The sequence below is a fragment of the Sapajus apella genome, unplaced genomic scaffold (genome assembly GCF_009761245.1).
Source record: "Sapajus apella isolate SASKATOON/1434 unplaced genomic scaffold, GSC_monkey_1.0 scaffold2, whole genome shotgun sequence".
Taxonomy (NCBI): Eukaryota; Metazoa; Chordata; class Mammalia; order Primates; family Cebidae; genus Sapajus; species Sapajus apella.
In genome coordinates, this window is record NW_022436942.1 from 82,026,044 (window position 1) to 82,041,469 (window position 15,426).

At 46.4% G+C, this 15,426-nt stretch overlaps 2 protein-coding genes across 2 annotated transcripts in view; both read left to right on the forward strand.

The window, feature by feature from the left end:
• The window catches only part of ATP6V0A2 (ATPase H+ transporting V0 subunit a2), a 50,071-nt gene extending 46,667 nt beyond the window's left edge, over window positions 1-3,404 (forward strand). The window contains exon 20 of the mRNA XM_032243711.1: window positions 689-3,404. Coding sequence (XP_032099602.1) covers window positions 689-794 — 106 coding nt within the window. The 3' untranslated portion in view covers window positions 795-3,404. The remainder of the gene's footprint in view (window positions 1-688) is intronic.
• Window positions 3,405-5,379: 1,975 nt separating this feature from the next.
• The window catches only part of DNAH10 (dynein axonemal heavy chain 10), a 174,981-nt gene continuing 164,934 nt past the window's right edge, over window positions 5,380-15,426 (forward strand). Inside the window, exons 1-4 of the mRNA XM_032243719.1 lie at window positions 5,380-5,636; window positions 10,296-10,382; window positions 13,866-13,966; window positions 15,131-15,239. Of these exons, the coding sequence (XP_032099610.1) occupies window positions 5,417-5,636; window positions 10,296-10,382; window positions 13,866-13,966; window positions 15,131-15,239 (517 nt within the window). The 5' untranslated portion in view covers window positions 5,380-5,416. The remainder of the gene's footprint in view (window positions 5,637-10,295; window positions 10,383-13,865; window positions 13,967-15,130; window positions 15,240-15,426) is intronic.

Sequence of the window (15,426 nt, forward strand, 5' to 3'; positions counted from 1 at the left end):
CAGCCTGGGGAACATGGTGAAACCCTGTCTCTACTAATAATACAAAAATTAGCTGAGCGTGGTGGCATGCACCTATAATCCCAGCTACTTGGGAGGCTGAGACAGGAGAATCACTTGAACCGGGTGGCAGAGGTTGCAGTGAGTCGATATCATGCCATTGTACCATAGCCTGGGCAGCAAGACTGAAACTCTGTCTCAAAAAGAGAAACGAAAAAAACCTGTATTTTGTTTCTGAACTATTATCACTGAGAAGTAAAAGCAAATTTAAGTTTACAGAATACTGATGTATGTTTCATACTCTGAATTCACTTTGGATCTCACAGTTTGCTCTATCTTATTGCAAAATAAAATGCTTACGTATTTCTTAATCTTTTAAGGTATAGGTCGGATTACTGCTCTGTGCCTCCAGTGACCCCTGGCAGGAGAGGTTCTCGTTTCTTGTGCATGTGCTTTTGTGTGTTGGACAATGAGAGGCAGCGGATGCATCAGAGTTGCTGTTCACACTGGGAAAGCTAGCACAGGGTTAGGGGTGGCGAGCGGTGTTTAGCTAAGTAAAAATATTTGTGCCAAGAACATGTTTTGGAATGAAGCAATTTCAGCACAGGAATTTATTTTTTAAACTTATAAATGTTGTTTTAAGGAATATGATTTCATCATCTCCCATTAATACATGGCTTTTTTTTTTTAGGGTAGAATTTCAGAACAAATTCTATGTTGGTGCAGGCACCAAATTTGTTCCTTTCTCGTTCAGTCTACTTTCATCGAGGTTCAGTGACGACGACAGTGTGGCATGATCATCTTGCTGTAACCAACAAGCTTTCCCATGTGTGGAGAATTATCATGTTATAGAATTTCACTTATGTCAGATTTATCATAGGAAAAATTCCATCTTCATTGACTGCCTTATGATATAGCCAAATAATTCTGTGAGATATACCTCTTCCTCATATGTTAAATATTTTCTAAAGTTTATCAATTTGAGATATAAAAATTTCTTTTGTTTTTTTATGATGAGCAAATATAAGTTAATGCCAAATGTTACGTTAAAGGTATTTTTTCAAATATAGGATTGGGAGAGAGAAACCAATTTTGAACGGCTAATTGAAAATGGTATTAGACACTTGATTCCTTAAAACTTTATTTTTTAAAAAAAAGAGTTAATCTGTCACCTGAGATTGTCAGATGATATTTTCCAACAGCTGAAATATGGATAGTTTTTTAAAAAACTTAATGATGGGTAATCAAAACATTCACATGTATTCTGCTTGATTAAAAAATATGCAAACTTTTGTTTTTTTTGAGATGAAGTCTTGCTCTGTTGCCCAGGCTGGAGTGCAGTGGCACAATCTCAGCTCACTGCATCCTCTACCTCCTGGGTTCAAGCGATTCTCCTGCCTCAGCCTTGCGAGTAGCTGGGATTACAGGCGCCCACTACCATGACCAGCTAATTTATTTGTTTTTTTATAGAGATGGGGTTTCACCGTGTTGGCAAGGCTGGCCTCAAATTCCTGACCTCAAGTGGTCTACCCGCCTTGGCCTCCCAAAGTGCTGGGATTACAGGCGTGAGCCACTGCGCCCGGCCAAAAATATGCAAACATTTTTTATCCTGTGCTACCTAGAATTATAAGTAGAGGATTGTTTTTACAGTACTGTCTTGTTTTAGTAATTGGGGACAATGGGATAAAATAACATACAACAAATGGTTATCCCACTTGTATATTTTTTTAAAGACTCTTATCCTGTTATCCTTACATAAAACCAGTTGTGATAATTGTATGTTTGGAAAGGTAAATTGTATACTGAGCCTTAAAACCCAGTGTGACTCAGAAAGTATAATGTGGACATGATTTGAATTTAGTGACAGCTTGGCTGATTTCACTGAACCAAAAGGCTTTATACTGAGTGAAGGAAAGGTAAAAAGTAGTATTTTGTATATTTTTATAACAAAATATAAATGATGATATTTTACCATGAAGAGATTACACTTATCCTTGAGAACAGTCTAATGATAGTTTTTTTACTTTCAGACTATTTCTAGTTAAAGGTCTGATAAAAGTATTTAGAGTTAATTTAAACTTCCAAACTGTTTAGATCAGTTGAAAACTAATTCTTGATAGCCACTATTTTATAATCTTTCGTTTAAATTCATCTATTCACTTGACATTTAGTTTTTTGTGAACTTGAGTCAGTCCTGTTGAACATTCTGATCTATATTCTTGCAAATTATGTTAATTTTTTATATTTTAGTTTGATTTTAGACAATTATTTTCAGAAAAAAATCTTTTTTTCACCTTTTTAACATTGTGAGTGATACGCATTAAAAGGCTATGTGACCCTATCCTCCTTTACCCTGTTTCGAGGTGGAGAGCTTGCAACTTATGTTACAAGCTGGGATCCTGGAGTGCTGAGTTGAACGTAGCTGTGCAGGTGATTTCAAGGCATGAGCAGAACAGCGTTGACATAACTGTGACTCTTCAAATTAAACCCTTTCGATTATAGTACAGATTCTATGTGCTGCTTGATGAGATGCCACCCAAGGGCAGCTTGGGTTTACTGCTTTTTGTCCCTCAAATTATCAGATAATGCTGACAAAACACTTGAAAATAATTCTGCTCTCAAAGTGATACTTCTCTAGAAAGGTGTCATGTCGGGCACTCGTGTTGGGTGACTGTGACATCCCAGAAGTGCTGGTCAGGTCTCAGAGTGGCTTTCACCTAGATCCACGCTTCCACTAGGGGTCACTTGTGTTGTTAACCTTGCTCCAAGGATCTGTCATAAAAACAATAGTAGCGACTTCATCCCTGGAAGCCCAAGACTTCAGGGCACTGTTAACTGATTGGTAAATAAGAGACATTTGCTGGAGTTGTTTACTGCTCCCTACTGTAATTCTCCCGGGGCCACTTTTTAACTCTTTCTAATTCACACCTCTTCGTAGGCCATAGACCAGAGGATGCAATCATTTCTCTGTTGAAATCTATGTAGTAGTTATGTAGAATGTCATTATGTGAAAAACGAATTCAGAATCCTCACTTCCTGGAAATGTAGTTTGCTAGTGGTGTGTTACAGGTGCCAGGGCAATTCCTGTTTTTTTTTTTTTTTTTTTTTTTTTTTTTTGTAAAGCCATGGGCTCCAGTGTCATGTTACCAGAGCTGTTGCTGAGTTTTGCTTGTTTTTCAGCCTTTTGCTAGAACCTATTATGTGTCTAGTTTTTAAAGCATACTTCATTCTTTGATAGCAGAAATCCAGAGAGAAGATGGCAAGTTGTGTGGACGATGCTGAATATGTTTATTTTCCTAAACATAAATGTCACGACAGCCACATTTTTCAGTTTTCATTGAGATGTTTATTACCATGTGTTAACAGAATCCTAAAATAAATACCCAAGGGATTTCTTCTAAATAGAATTTGATTTTGACCTGCTGGATGGAGACTGCAGTTGCGGGGGTCACTTAAGGAGTGCAAAGGGTGTTCTGTCTGATTGGATCTGGGTGAGCCCTGGACTTTTCAGCAGCTAAAGGACTTGGAACTCCTCTTTCACGGAAGGCTGCTCTGTTCTTGTTTCTGGAATGGGTATTTATAACAACATCTGCTGTCAGTATCTCCTCTGCAGTTGTTTATTTAAAAAATTTATTTTTATTTTTTCGAGACAGAGTCTCATTCTGTCACCCAGGCTGGAGTGCGTGGTATGATCTCGGCTCACTGCAACCTCTGCCTCCAGGGCTTAAGCAGTTCTCCTGCTTTAGCCTCTTGAGTTTAGGCGCCTGCCATCACGCCCAGCTATTTTTTGTATTGTTAGTAGAAATGGGGTTTCACCATGTTGGCCAGGCTGGTCTCAAACTCCTGACCTCAGGTGATCCGCTCGTCTCAGCCTCCCAAAGTGCTGGGATTACAGGTGTGAGCCACCATGCCCAGCCCTCTGCAGTTGTTTAATAAGGCATAGAACACCTGTAGCATAGGTCAGTCACCCTTACAATGTTCATGAATTAGGCTGGGCGTGGTGGCTCACACCTGTAATCCCAGCACTTTGGGAGGCTGAAGCGGGTGGATCACCTGAGGTCAGGAGTTCAAGACCAGACTGACCAACATGGAGAAACCCTGTCTCTACTAAAAATACAAAATTAGCCAGGTGTGGTGGCACATACCTGTAATCCCAGCTACTGGGGAGGCAGAGGCAAGAGAACAGCTTGAACCCAGAAGGTGTAGGTTGTGGTGAGCTGAGATCGCGCCATTGCACTCCAGACTGGGCAACAAGGGCAAAACTGTCTCCCAAAAAAAAAAAAAAAAAAACCCAAAAATAATGTTCATGGATTACATATTCAGGTGTTTTAGAGCCTGATGCATTTTAGAAAAGAAAAGCAAAAAAACAACTTTTACAATTCTGCAGTCTGCATTTAAAAACAGTAAATTCCTCTATTAAAAATGTAAAGCCAGGTTTGCCTGCATGCCATAGGGATATCTCAGGAAGGCTATGATGAACTCTGAAATCAAGATGATGGAAATGAGGCCGTTTGGACTAACAGTCTTCCTACAGTCACGCCATTCGTGCTGATCTTTGGTTTAGAATTTTAAGAAATACTTAGTACATTCCACCTGTTCTTTGGTGGGAAAATCCAAGGGTTAGCCTAGTCATCTAGGGGCTCAACTCCTTGTGAGGGGAAATGACAGTGAATAAGTTAGTATTTTGCTCCACAGATGCATGAAAGGACAAATTTGCATCTTCTATCAGTATTGAACTTCCTTTTGCTAATGACAAATAAATATATCTATATTTTTAAACGTGGGTGTTTCGTTTTATTATGCTCTGGCTTGGCGAGAAAGCCAAAGAACTCCACTCCTTCCTCCCTGATGTCGTAGGCAACGAGGAACTCGTGCCGCCTTGGCTTATTTCTCCTCCCCTGGCCTTTGACCCACGTGGCTGAGGGCTGAGGGCTGAGGGCTAAGGGCTGGGGCTGTATCCTGCCTGGCCTCCAACCCCGCCTCTGCCACGCCGAGGTGCTGTGAGCTCGCCTTGCCACTGGCCCCAACTTCTGCAAGGTGGGCGGGCTGCTTTGCAGATCCGGTCCGGGTGAGGTGGGGTCGCACCCTCGGCTGCAGCGGCCCGAGAGCGGCTCCTGGCGGCGAGGGTCCCGCTCCAAATCCAGGGGCGTGCGAGCTGCGGGGACCAGGGACCGGCCCACCTCGGCGGCCAGGGGCCTGGTGCGCGCCTCCGAGATCTCGGGGCTGGGGTGCTGGCGGGTCCCGGGCGCGCAGGTGCCGGGACCGAGGTGCCGGGCGCCGGTCACTGTCGTTCTTGCGGACCCCGCGCCGGCGCCGTCAGCGGGGCGGGCGATGGCCGTTGCCGGGAAGTCCGTTGCTAGGGCCGCCGTTGCCACGGACGCCCGCCCTGCGCCCGGCTCCCTCTGCCCTGCGCGGCGCCATGGACGACCTGCGGGTGCTGTGGATGCGCGACCGCGTGTACGCGGCTTTCGGCATCACCGACCCCCAGCTCTTCGAGGACCTGCTCAACCGCGACGACGGCCAGGGCGAGGATCTCATCCTGCACTTCCTCAACCAGGCGAGCGAGGAGGAGGGCTCGTCGGCGCTGCTGTTCTACCGCAAGCTGGTGCCGGAGGAGGAGGAGGTGGAGGTGGAGACCGGTGAGCCTCGACGCGCCGCTCGCTTCCCCGGGCTTCGGCCCTGCCCGCCCCGGTCTCTCCGGCGGGCGTGGGGGCTGCGGAGCCTGCCCATCGCCCGGCCCCGGCCGCAGGTGCTGTCCCTGAACACTGCCGCCCGGCACGTGCAGGCCCCGGGCGAACCCGGCGGTCACAGCCGCCCCTGCCCTCCTGGGCCCAGAGCCCGCTTGGAAAGCCAGACCTTGATTGAAAAAGCACAGCAAACCCTGACGTAGCCCTCACCTCGTACCAGGTGCGGTTGCAACGCTCGTATCCACTCCTTAACCCTACGAGGCCGGTGTATCCTCATCCCCATTTTACAGATGAGCAAACGCGCAGAGGGGTCCAGGAACGCGCCCAAGGCCCATAGGCAGTCAAGTCCACTGTACATTAACCCAAACGGCTGGGTAGAGCCATCCCCAGATGTGGCAGGGACCCCGGTCACTGTCACTCTCCTTGAGGGTCGCAGAGTCTCACGGAGGGTCCCAAGAGCACCCCTTTCTACTTCTGGAGGTTCCTCATATGCTAAAAGGTAAAGTAATGCTAAGACAAGGTTTTTTAAAATTACGGTAGACTTTAAATGCTTATGTTGAACAAATTAGCATCGGAAAAAAAAAAAAGACAGTGACCCGGGTCCCAGAACCCTGTGTGGAGGCGAATCAGCCCTACCTACTCTCTGATAGGCCCAGGGACACAGAGAAGGCAGGGAGGGGCCAGCACAGCTGAGGGGAGGAGGCGGGACAGCTCTCTTCAGAAACAGCCAGGAGGTGGGACCTCAAAAGCCGCGACCTCGCAGGAGCACCAGCCCAGAGCACAGCTGCGGGACCTCCGCCTGGCTATCTAGCCTCCTGGGCCACTCTCCTCAACCCCTTCAGGACTGGGGGATCCCTTGCAAGGCCCCTCACTGGGTTCGGGTGGCAGGGCCGGCAGACCTTTGATTTTTTTTAAAGGGACCAGGCACATTTATTTTATTTTTTATTTTGAGACGGAGTCTCACTCAGTCGCCAGGCTAGAGTGCAGTGGTGTAGTCTTGGTTCACTGCAACCTCCGCCTCCCGGGTTCAAGCGATTCTCCTGCCCCAGCCACCTGAGTAGCTGGAGCTACAGGCGCGTGCCATCCCGCCCAGCTAATTTTTGTATTTTTAGTACAGACGGGGTTGAACCATATTGGCCAGGCTGCTCTAGATCTCCTGACCTCATGATCTGCCCTCCTTGGCCTCCCAAAATGCTGGAATTACAAGTGTGAGCCATCGCACCCAGCCTTATTTTATTTTTAAACTTTTTTTTTTTTTTTGGACAGGATCTCACTCTGTCACCCATGCTAGAGTGGAGTGCAGTGGCACGATCTTGGCTTACTGAAACCTCTGCCTCTTGGGCTCAAGCGATTCTCCCACTTCAGCCTCCTGAGTAGCTGGGACTACAGGTGTGTGTCACCATGCCCAGCTAATTTTTATATTTTTGGTAGAGACAGGATTTCACCATGTTGCCCAGGGTGGTCTCAAACTACTGAGCTCAAGTGATCATCCCACCTCAGCCTCCCAAAGTGCTGAGATTCCATGCGTGAGCCACCTGGTACCTGGCCACCGTCTTTTTTTTTTGGCGGAGGGGTGGACAACAGAGTCTAGCTCTGTCACCCAGGCTGGACTGTCACCAGACTGCAGTGGTGCGTCCTATCTTGGCTCACTGCAGCCTCCACCTCCCTGGTTCAAGCGATTCTCCTGCCTCAGCCTCCCAAGTAGCTAGGACTACAGGCACCCACCACCACACCCAGCTCATTTTAATTATATAGAGACGGGGTTTCACCATGTTGACCACGATGGTCTTGATCTCTTGACCTCGTGATCCACCCGCCTCGGCCTCCCAAAGTACTGTTTTAAAAAATTATGGCAAGACCCTAAAACAATGAATGCGACTTGGATTTCTTGCAGAAACCTCTAAGGGCCTCTGTGAACGGAGGGGTGGCTGTTTTCTGCTGTGTTTACTAGCACGTGTTTAACCCAAATGTCATTGTCCTGTGTAGAAGCAGAGTTCAGTCTCACTTCAGAGTGTCCCCCTGGTTAATTCCTGGACCCTCTCAAGGGAGCTCAGAACTCCCCGGCCCCTGCCCCTGCTCCCATGCCCTGTTTCTGGGCTGTCTCTGTCCCTGATCTTCCCTTCCATTTCTGTCCCTTCTCCACTATCGCCTCGTGGTGAAAAGCTGATGGATTCCTTGGTGAAGATGCTGTCTCTGGAAACTCAAAGCTGCTGATTGTGGAGGTGCCAGATGGTGTCGGGTTTTGGGGGTTCTGTCCAGGTGGGGAGAAGAGACCTCCCACCTCCACATGTTGTCACCCACTCTCTGCTTATGAAGCCTACAGGCTCATACAGACCCTTGAGCAGTTTCCCTAGATTATTTCTGGGGGACAGGTGCTTCCGGTCTGTTCAGAGGACCTGAAGGGAGGCGAGTGTGTCCCTCCATTCCTATTTCCCCCCCTCTTTCTGCCCCTCCCCTGGTCAAGACTTCTCTCTGGTCCTGGTTACAAATGATAGGAATGGAGACAGATAGTGGGGCAGGTGGCAGTCAGAAAGGTGAGGTGTCCTGCCGGCAGCAGATACCCAAGATGCTGACCCAGTGCGCACCAAATGCAATCGTACTGTACCCGTCATTCAGTCACCTCCTTACATTTAACACAGTTACACACATTGCCAGAACACGTGTTCTCTTAAAAATTCGCAGAACATACAATTACATAGAAAAAGAAAAAGCAACGCTTCTCCATTCCTGAAGCCCCAGATCTGCTCCTATTTCCAGGGTTAACCACTGTTAATAGTTTGCTGTGTTTCTGGTTGGCTCTTTTGTCAAATTATCAGTCAGTTAATCAATCAATCATCTATCTACGCACCGACTGATCTGCTTACCTACCTTCCTATACATCTATCTATCTATCTATCTACCTACCTACCTATACATCTTTCTCTCTATTATCTACCAACTGACCAATCTGTGTGTCTAGCTACCTGTCATTCACCTATCATCTATCTATCTGTCTGTCTCTACCAATTTTCTACCAGTTAATCTACCTACCTACCTATACATCTGTCTCTCTCCTGCCTACCTACCTATACGTCTGCCTCTCTCTCTATTATCTGTCTACCAACTGACCAGTCTATGTGTCTGTCTACCTGTCATTCACCCATCATCTATCCATCCATCTCTTTATATCAATTAATTTATCTATCTATGCATAAGGTCAGGGCCGTTGAGATCAGTTAATCGATCTACCTACCTGCCTACTTGTCACCTGTATCTGTCTATCCTTGTTCTATCTACAATCTATATCTTCATTTCTCTCTATAATGATAAAATGTGGATATATAGAGTTCCTAAAACTATAAATAAAAACCATACTATACATATTGTTTTGTGACTTCTCCCTCCACCGCGTCTTGGATATTTTTTCATGTAAATACCTACAGTTCTACCTAAAATCTAACTTGATAGATTTTTAAATACATACATATACCATATTCTGCTCATCCATTCTTTCATTCATGGACACTTAGCTTTTCAGAGGATTCATCCTACAAACAATGGAACAATGTCCATCGCACACTTTGTGTATTTCTGGAGGACAGATTTGTAACGATGAAACCGCACCTGTAACACGTGTGGTCATTTACGGTTGAGTGGGTCCTGCTGAACTGCCCTCCAGGGAGGCCCTGCTGGTCCACAGCCAGCGATGGCGGATGAGGTGCCTGTTTCCCAGTGTCCTCCCTGACATTGGATATTGGCCATTTTGTAGATTTTTGCCAGTTCCATAGAAGAAAAGTAGATGCACTTCCCTACACTAATTTACGTAAACGTTAGTAGAGTTGAGCCTCTTTTTTTTCCCCTTCAGTTTTTTCTTTCTTTTTTCTTTTTCTTTTTGAGACAGAGCCTCTCTGTCGCCCAGGTTGGAGTGCAGTGGTGTGATCTGGCCTCCTTCAGTTTTTAAATTGTAACTTACACATGACCTGCATGTTCTCATCTTAACCATCTTGAGGTGTACAGTTTACGGTGTTAAATACATTCCTGGTGCAGCCAGGAGCCTTTTTTTTAGGCAAAGTCTTGCTCTTGTTGCCCAGGCTAGAGTGCAGTGATGCAATCTCGGCTCACTGCAGCCTCCACTTCCCAGGTTCAAGCTATTCTCCTGCCTCAGCCCTCCGAGTAGCTGGGACTATAGGCGCGTGTCACCACATCCGACTAATTTTTGTATTTTTAGTAGAGATGGGGTTTTACCATGTTGGTCAGGCTGGTCTTGAACTCCTGACCTTGTGATCAGCCCGCCTTGGCCTCCCAAAGTGCCGGGGTTACAGGCGTGAGCCACCGCACCCGCCTCAGGAGCCTCTTTTTTATGCTTCTTGGTCATTTACATTGCTTCTGGGCTAGTGGTAACTCTGTGATCATTTCTGTATCCTTCGTCTCTTGGCAAAATTTTCACAAACCTTCCTGGCAGTCACTGAAAGCTGGCTCTAGTAAGGGATACTGCTGTGCCACTGTAACATATGCAGGTCTCCCGTGGGCCACATTGCCACCCCTTGGCTCCACAGAAAGCAAAGATATCAGGTGTTTCATGCAGCGAACAATTACGTTTTGTATTTTCTTCCCATTTATGTGACCATAAAGATAATGAGATACCTGCCCTGTCTGATGAAGAAGACGAGGAGGAAGAAATTTATTCTCAAAAAGTGGAGTACATGGATAAAGCTCGAGGTGTGGAGTTGGGAGGGGTTGTGGGTTGCGGGTGGGTAGAACTGAGAACCCCCCCCCCCGCCCATCGGGTGCTGCCTGCCATGCCGGAATCAGTTTCTACTTTCACTGGATATGAAGCACAAAGGGAAACTGCTGGGTCACGAATAGACGCATTTAGTAGTTTCTCATGGCTGCCATCACAAGTGACCACAGACTGGGTGGCTGAAAACAACACAGATGTATTATCTCACAGCTCTGGAGGCCAGAAGTTCAAAATCAAGGTGCTGGCAGGGCTGTGCTCCCTCTGCAGGACCAAGGGGAGGATCTTTCCTGGCCTCCCCACTGTAGTCTGGGGGTCAGGGTGTCCTCAGCCTGCAGCGCCATCACTCCTGTCTCTGCATCCATCATCACATGGCCCTGTCCTCTCTGTGTCTTTCTTCTCTATGTGTCCTCTCTCCTTTTTTATTTTTTGAGACGGAGTCTCGCTCTTGTTACCTAAGCTGTAGTGCAATGGCGTGATCTTGGCTCACTGCAGCCTCCACCTCCTAGGTTCAAGCGATTCTCCTGACTCAGCCTCCCAAGTAGCTGTGATTACAAGTGCCTACCACCACACCCAGCTAATTATTGTATTTTTAGTAGAGACAGGGTTTCACCATGCTGGCCAGGCTAGTCTTGAACTCCAGACCTCAGGTGATCTGCCCTCCTCGGCCTCCCAAAGTGCTGGGATTAGAGGTGTGAGCCACCGTGCCCAGGCTAAAGTGGGTTTTGATAAGGCACGTGGTAGTTCTGGATGCCACAGCAATATCTGCTGAGGGCCTTCTAGGAAGGCACTCTGCTTTTGAGCCCAATACATCCATGAAGAGGAAAGACTTGGGCGGGAAGAGGTTGTTTAGGTGGTAAGGTCAGGGAAGTCCTTTCCCAGAAGGTAAATTAACATTATTATATATTTTATTCTTTTCTTGTTATGGTGGTAAAATGGATGTAACAGAAAACTTACCATTTTTACCATTTCTAGGTGGCATTAAGTACATTCATAACTGTATTTTCCTTTTTAAAGATGCGCCCTTGCTCTGTTGCCCAGGCTGGAGTGCAGTGGTGTGATCATAGCTGCCTGTGGCCTTGAACTCTGGGGTTCCAGCGATCCTCCTGCCTCAGCCTTCCACGTAGCTGGGTCTACAGAGCGTGCTACCATGCCTGGATGTCTTTTTTTAACTTAATTTTTTGGCTGGTTGTGGTGGCTCATGCCTATAATCCCAGCACTTTGGGAAGCCAAGGCAGGAGAACCACTTGAGGTCAGGAGTTCGAGATTAACCCAGCCAACACGGTGAAACCCGTCTCTATTAAAAATACAAAAATTAGCCAGGCATGGTGGCACATACTTGTAATCCCAGATACCTGGGAGGCTGAGGCAGGAGAATTGCCTGAACACAGGAGGCGGAGATTGCCGTGAGATGAGATCATGCCACTGCATTCCAGCCTGGGACATAGTGAGATCCATCTAAAAAAAAAAAAAATTTTTTTTAAATTTTTTTGTAGAGATGAGGTCTCACTACATTACCCAGGCTGGTTTCAAACTCCCGGCCCCAAATGATCTTCCAGCCTGTAGCTGGGGTTATAGGCATGCACCACCACATCTGGATAACATTTTGATTTTTTGTAGAGATTAGAGCCTGCTTTAATACTGTTAGAGAATTAGCAATGGACTATGGGCTATTTATGGCATGGCACCTGCTCATAAGTGTGATTTTTTTTTTTTGTTTTTGGAAATGGAGTCTCACTCTGTAGCCCAGGCTGGAGTGCAGTGGCACGATCTCCGCTCACTACAACCCCTGCCTCCCAGGTCCTGGTTCAAGCAATTTTCCTACCTCAGCCTCCCAAGTAGCTGGGATTACAGGTATGAGCCACCATGCCCAGCTACTTTTTGTATTTTTTTAAATAGAGATGGGGTTCACCATGTTGACCAGACTGGTCTTGAACTCCTGACCTCATGATCTACCCACCTCGGCCTCCCAAAGTGCTGGGATTACAGGTGTGAGCCACTGCACCCGGCCAATTTTTTTTTTTTTTTTTTTTTTACTGTAGTCTATTGCTAGTTCTCTAATAATGTTGATACTGCTGTCTGTAGACTATTCCCCTACCAACCATGGTGCCAGGTTCTTAACCATGCTGTCAGCTAGTCCTCTAGAATCTGGCTGGTAGATGTTACTATCCTGTTTCATGGATGAGAAAATAGCAGAGAGGACTCAGACCCCGGACATTGAGTTGATTCCAAAGCCACAGTGACTTTGCACAGTGCTGTTCAAAGTAAGAGCTGAGCGGCCCAGGGGAAGCTTCCTTCTCTAAGTGCCGGGCTTGTTGGATGTTCCGAGGGCTGAGACTTGGTGTCTGCTGAGGTTTCTGAATCTGCAGCAATCACAGTGGACTTGAGAGGAGACTTCATTTCATTTAGACTGTTTTTCTTCTCATCCCTCACAAATTTTGCATCTCATAGTGAAAAAAGAGTAAATGCTAACATACTAGCTGTACTTCTTTTTCTTTTATTTATCTGTTTATTTTATTTATTATTATTATTTTTTTGAGATGGAGTCTCGGTCTGTTGCCAGGCTGAAGTGCCGTGGTTTGATCTCAGCTCTGCCGAGATCTCTGCCCCCCAGGTTCAAGCAATTATGTCTCAGCCTCCTGAGTAGCTGGGATTACAGGTGTGCGCCACCATGCCTGGCTAATTTTTTTTTTCTATTTTTAGTAGAGATGGGGTTTTGCCATGTTGGTCAGGCTGGTCTCAAACTCCTGACCTCCCGATATGCCTATCTCGGCCTCCCACAGTGCTGGGATTACAGGAATGAGCCACCGTGCCCGGCTTTTTATTATTATTATTATTATTATTATTATTATTATTATTATTTGAGACAGAGTCTTGCTCTGTCGTCCAGTCTGGAGTGCAGTGGCGCAATCTTGGCTCACTGAAACCTCCACCTCCTGGCCTCAAGTGATTCTCCTGCCTCAGCCTCCTGAGTAGCTGGGATTATAGGCACACACTACCGTGCCCTACTAATTTTTGTATTTTTAGTAGAGATAGAGTTTCGCTGTGTTGGCCAGGCTGGTCTCAAACTTCTGACATCGAGTGATCTGCCCACCTCAGCCTCCCAAATTACAGGCGTGAGTCACCGTGCCTGGCCTGTAATTCTTGTCTTTATGATAAACTCCCTTTTAAGTAAAAACCTCAGATAAGTCACAGGGTCACAGGGTGGACACTACCTGAGAGAACACAGACACAAAGACGTTAAATTTCTGATGGACACTCTGTCAAAAATAAAACGCAATTCTTGTCAATTATAATGTGAATCAAGGCGACAGTCGGATTGATTGGGACAGAAGGTATACACAGCTATGGATAACTCACCTTTTGAATGAAATGTGCTAGGCACAAAATGCAGGCCTGCTCTTAATAGTAGGAAACCTAATTTCCTGATGATTTTCGCTTACACTTTGATTGCTGTTTTGCAGCTAAGAGTATGTCACTGAGAACCGAATCTCTAGGCCAACCTCTAATCAACGTAGAGCATGGAGAAACGGACAAAGAGATTTCAGAAAAACTCCCTTCCAAAGTACGCATGGCTCTTTGTCCTTGTTGGTGGGTAATGGGGACCCCTGACACCCTCTAGGATTCAGGGTAACTGACACAGCCCAACCGAGGGAGGGAATCGAGATTATAGAGTCCCAAGGCCACCCTCAGATTCAGTGATTGGTGAGGAGGACTCACAGGACCCAGAAAGTCTATCATATTCATAGTTATAGTTTATTACAGGGAAAGGATGCAAATTAGAGTCAGCAAAAAAAAAAAAAAAAAGAAAAAAGAAAAGGTGCACAGGACGGAGACCAGCAGAAAACAGGCACAAGCTTCCATCTATTTCCTCCCAGTAAATTACATGGCCAGCACTGAATTCTCCCAGTAGCTATGAGTGACAACATGCATGAAGTATTGCCGACCGCAGAGGCTAACCTGAGCCTCGGTGTCCGGGATTTTTACTGGGGATCAGGCGCACAGGCCTGGAGCATCCCCGCCGCTGACCTTACTTACTCAGCTCCCCTGCATCTCCAGCCCTCACCGTCACCCTAGAAACAAAAACAGACATTCACCAAAATCACATTGTTAGCAGACACCTCCAGGCACAGCTCAAGGCCGTAGGCTCACACAGACTCCCATATTAGGGGGGATATTCTTTTTTTTTTTTTTTTTTTTTTAATTGCATTTTAGGTTTTGGGGTTGGGGGGATATTCTAAAGCTTAGAACTTGTCATCCCAAGAGCCAAAGGCCGGTCCTGAAGACATTTGGGATGCGTGGGGTTTGGATAACACAGCCCTGCCGAGTGAGCCCCGTACTAGGAAAATCCCGAGGTTGGAGTTTCCGGCTGGGATGTAAGCACTCAGCCTGGCCTATGCTTACCAAAATCATGCCTCATTGCTTCCAAAATATGTCCCATCTGCAAAACGAAATTGGAGGTCCATCTGGGCCTTTGCCAGGTCAGTTTGTTTAGGCGTGGGTGCACCGGTTGGTCGATAGAGGAGTCAGGCCAAGAGCTGAGTCTGGGCGCATTGTGCTCCTGTGTTTAGCTGGTGTCCACTGGTGTCCACTGTGTGGCTGTGGCTGCACTGTCGGAACGTGAGACAGCCACCGTGTCGAGAGGAGGGCTTAGGCGTTCCCGAATATTAGGTTCTGTAGGTGAAGGGATGTATCTCGAGAATGAAGATGTTTTTTCCCCATGTTTCAGAGAACTGTGAAGTACATTGTGGAAAAGATGCATCTCCACATGCTCTGCGCCCCTCTTCCTGAGGAGTTCCTGGACCAAAATGTGCTGTTTTTTCTCAGAAATACCAAAGGTACACTTCTGGCCCATGTATGTGTATGTGTGTCGAGGGGGTGGTTGGCATGCACTTGTTCACTCTCATTCTGTTTGTCTTTCTGTGGGTATCTTCACTTATGCCAAGCTCTCTTTCTTTTCCATACAGGGTTCTTTATGTAGTCTTTTTTTTTTTTTTTTTTTTTTTTTTTTTTTTTTTTTTTTTT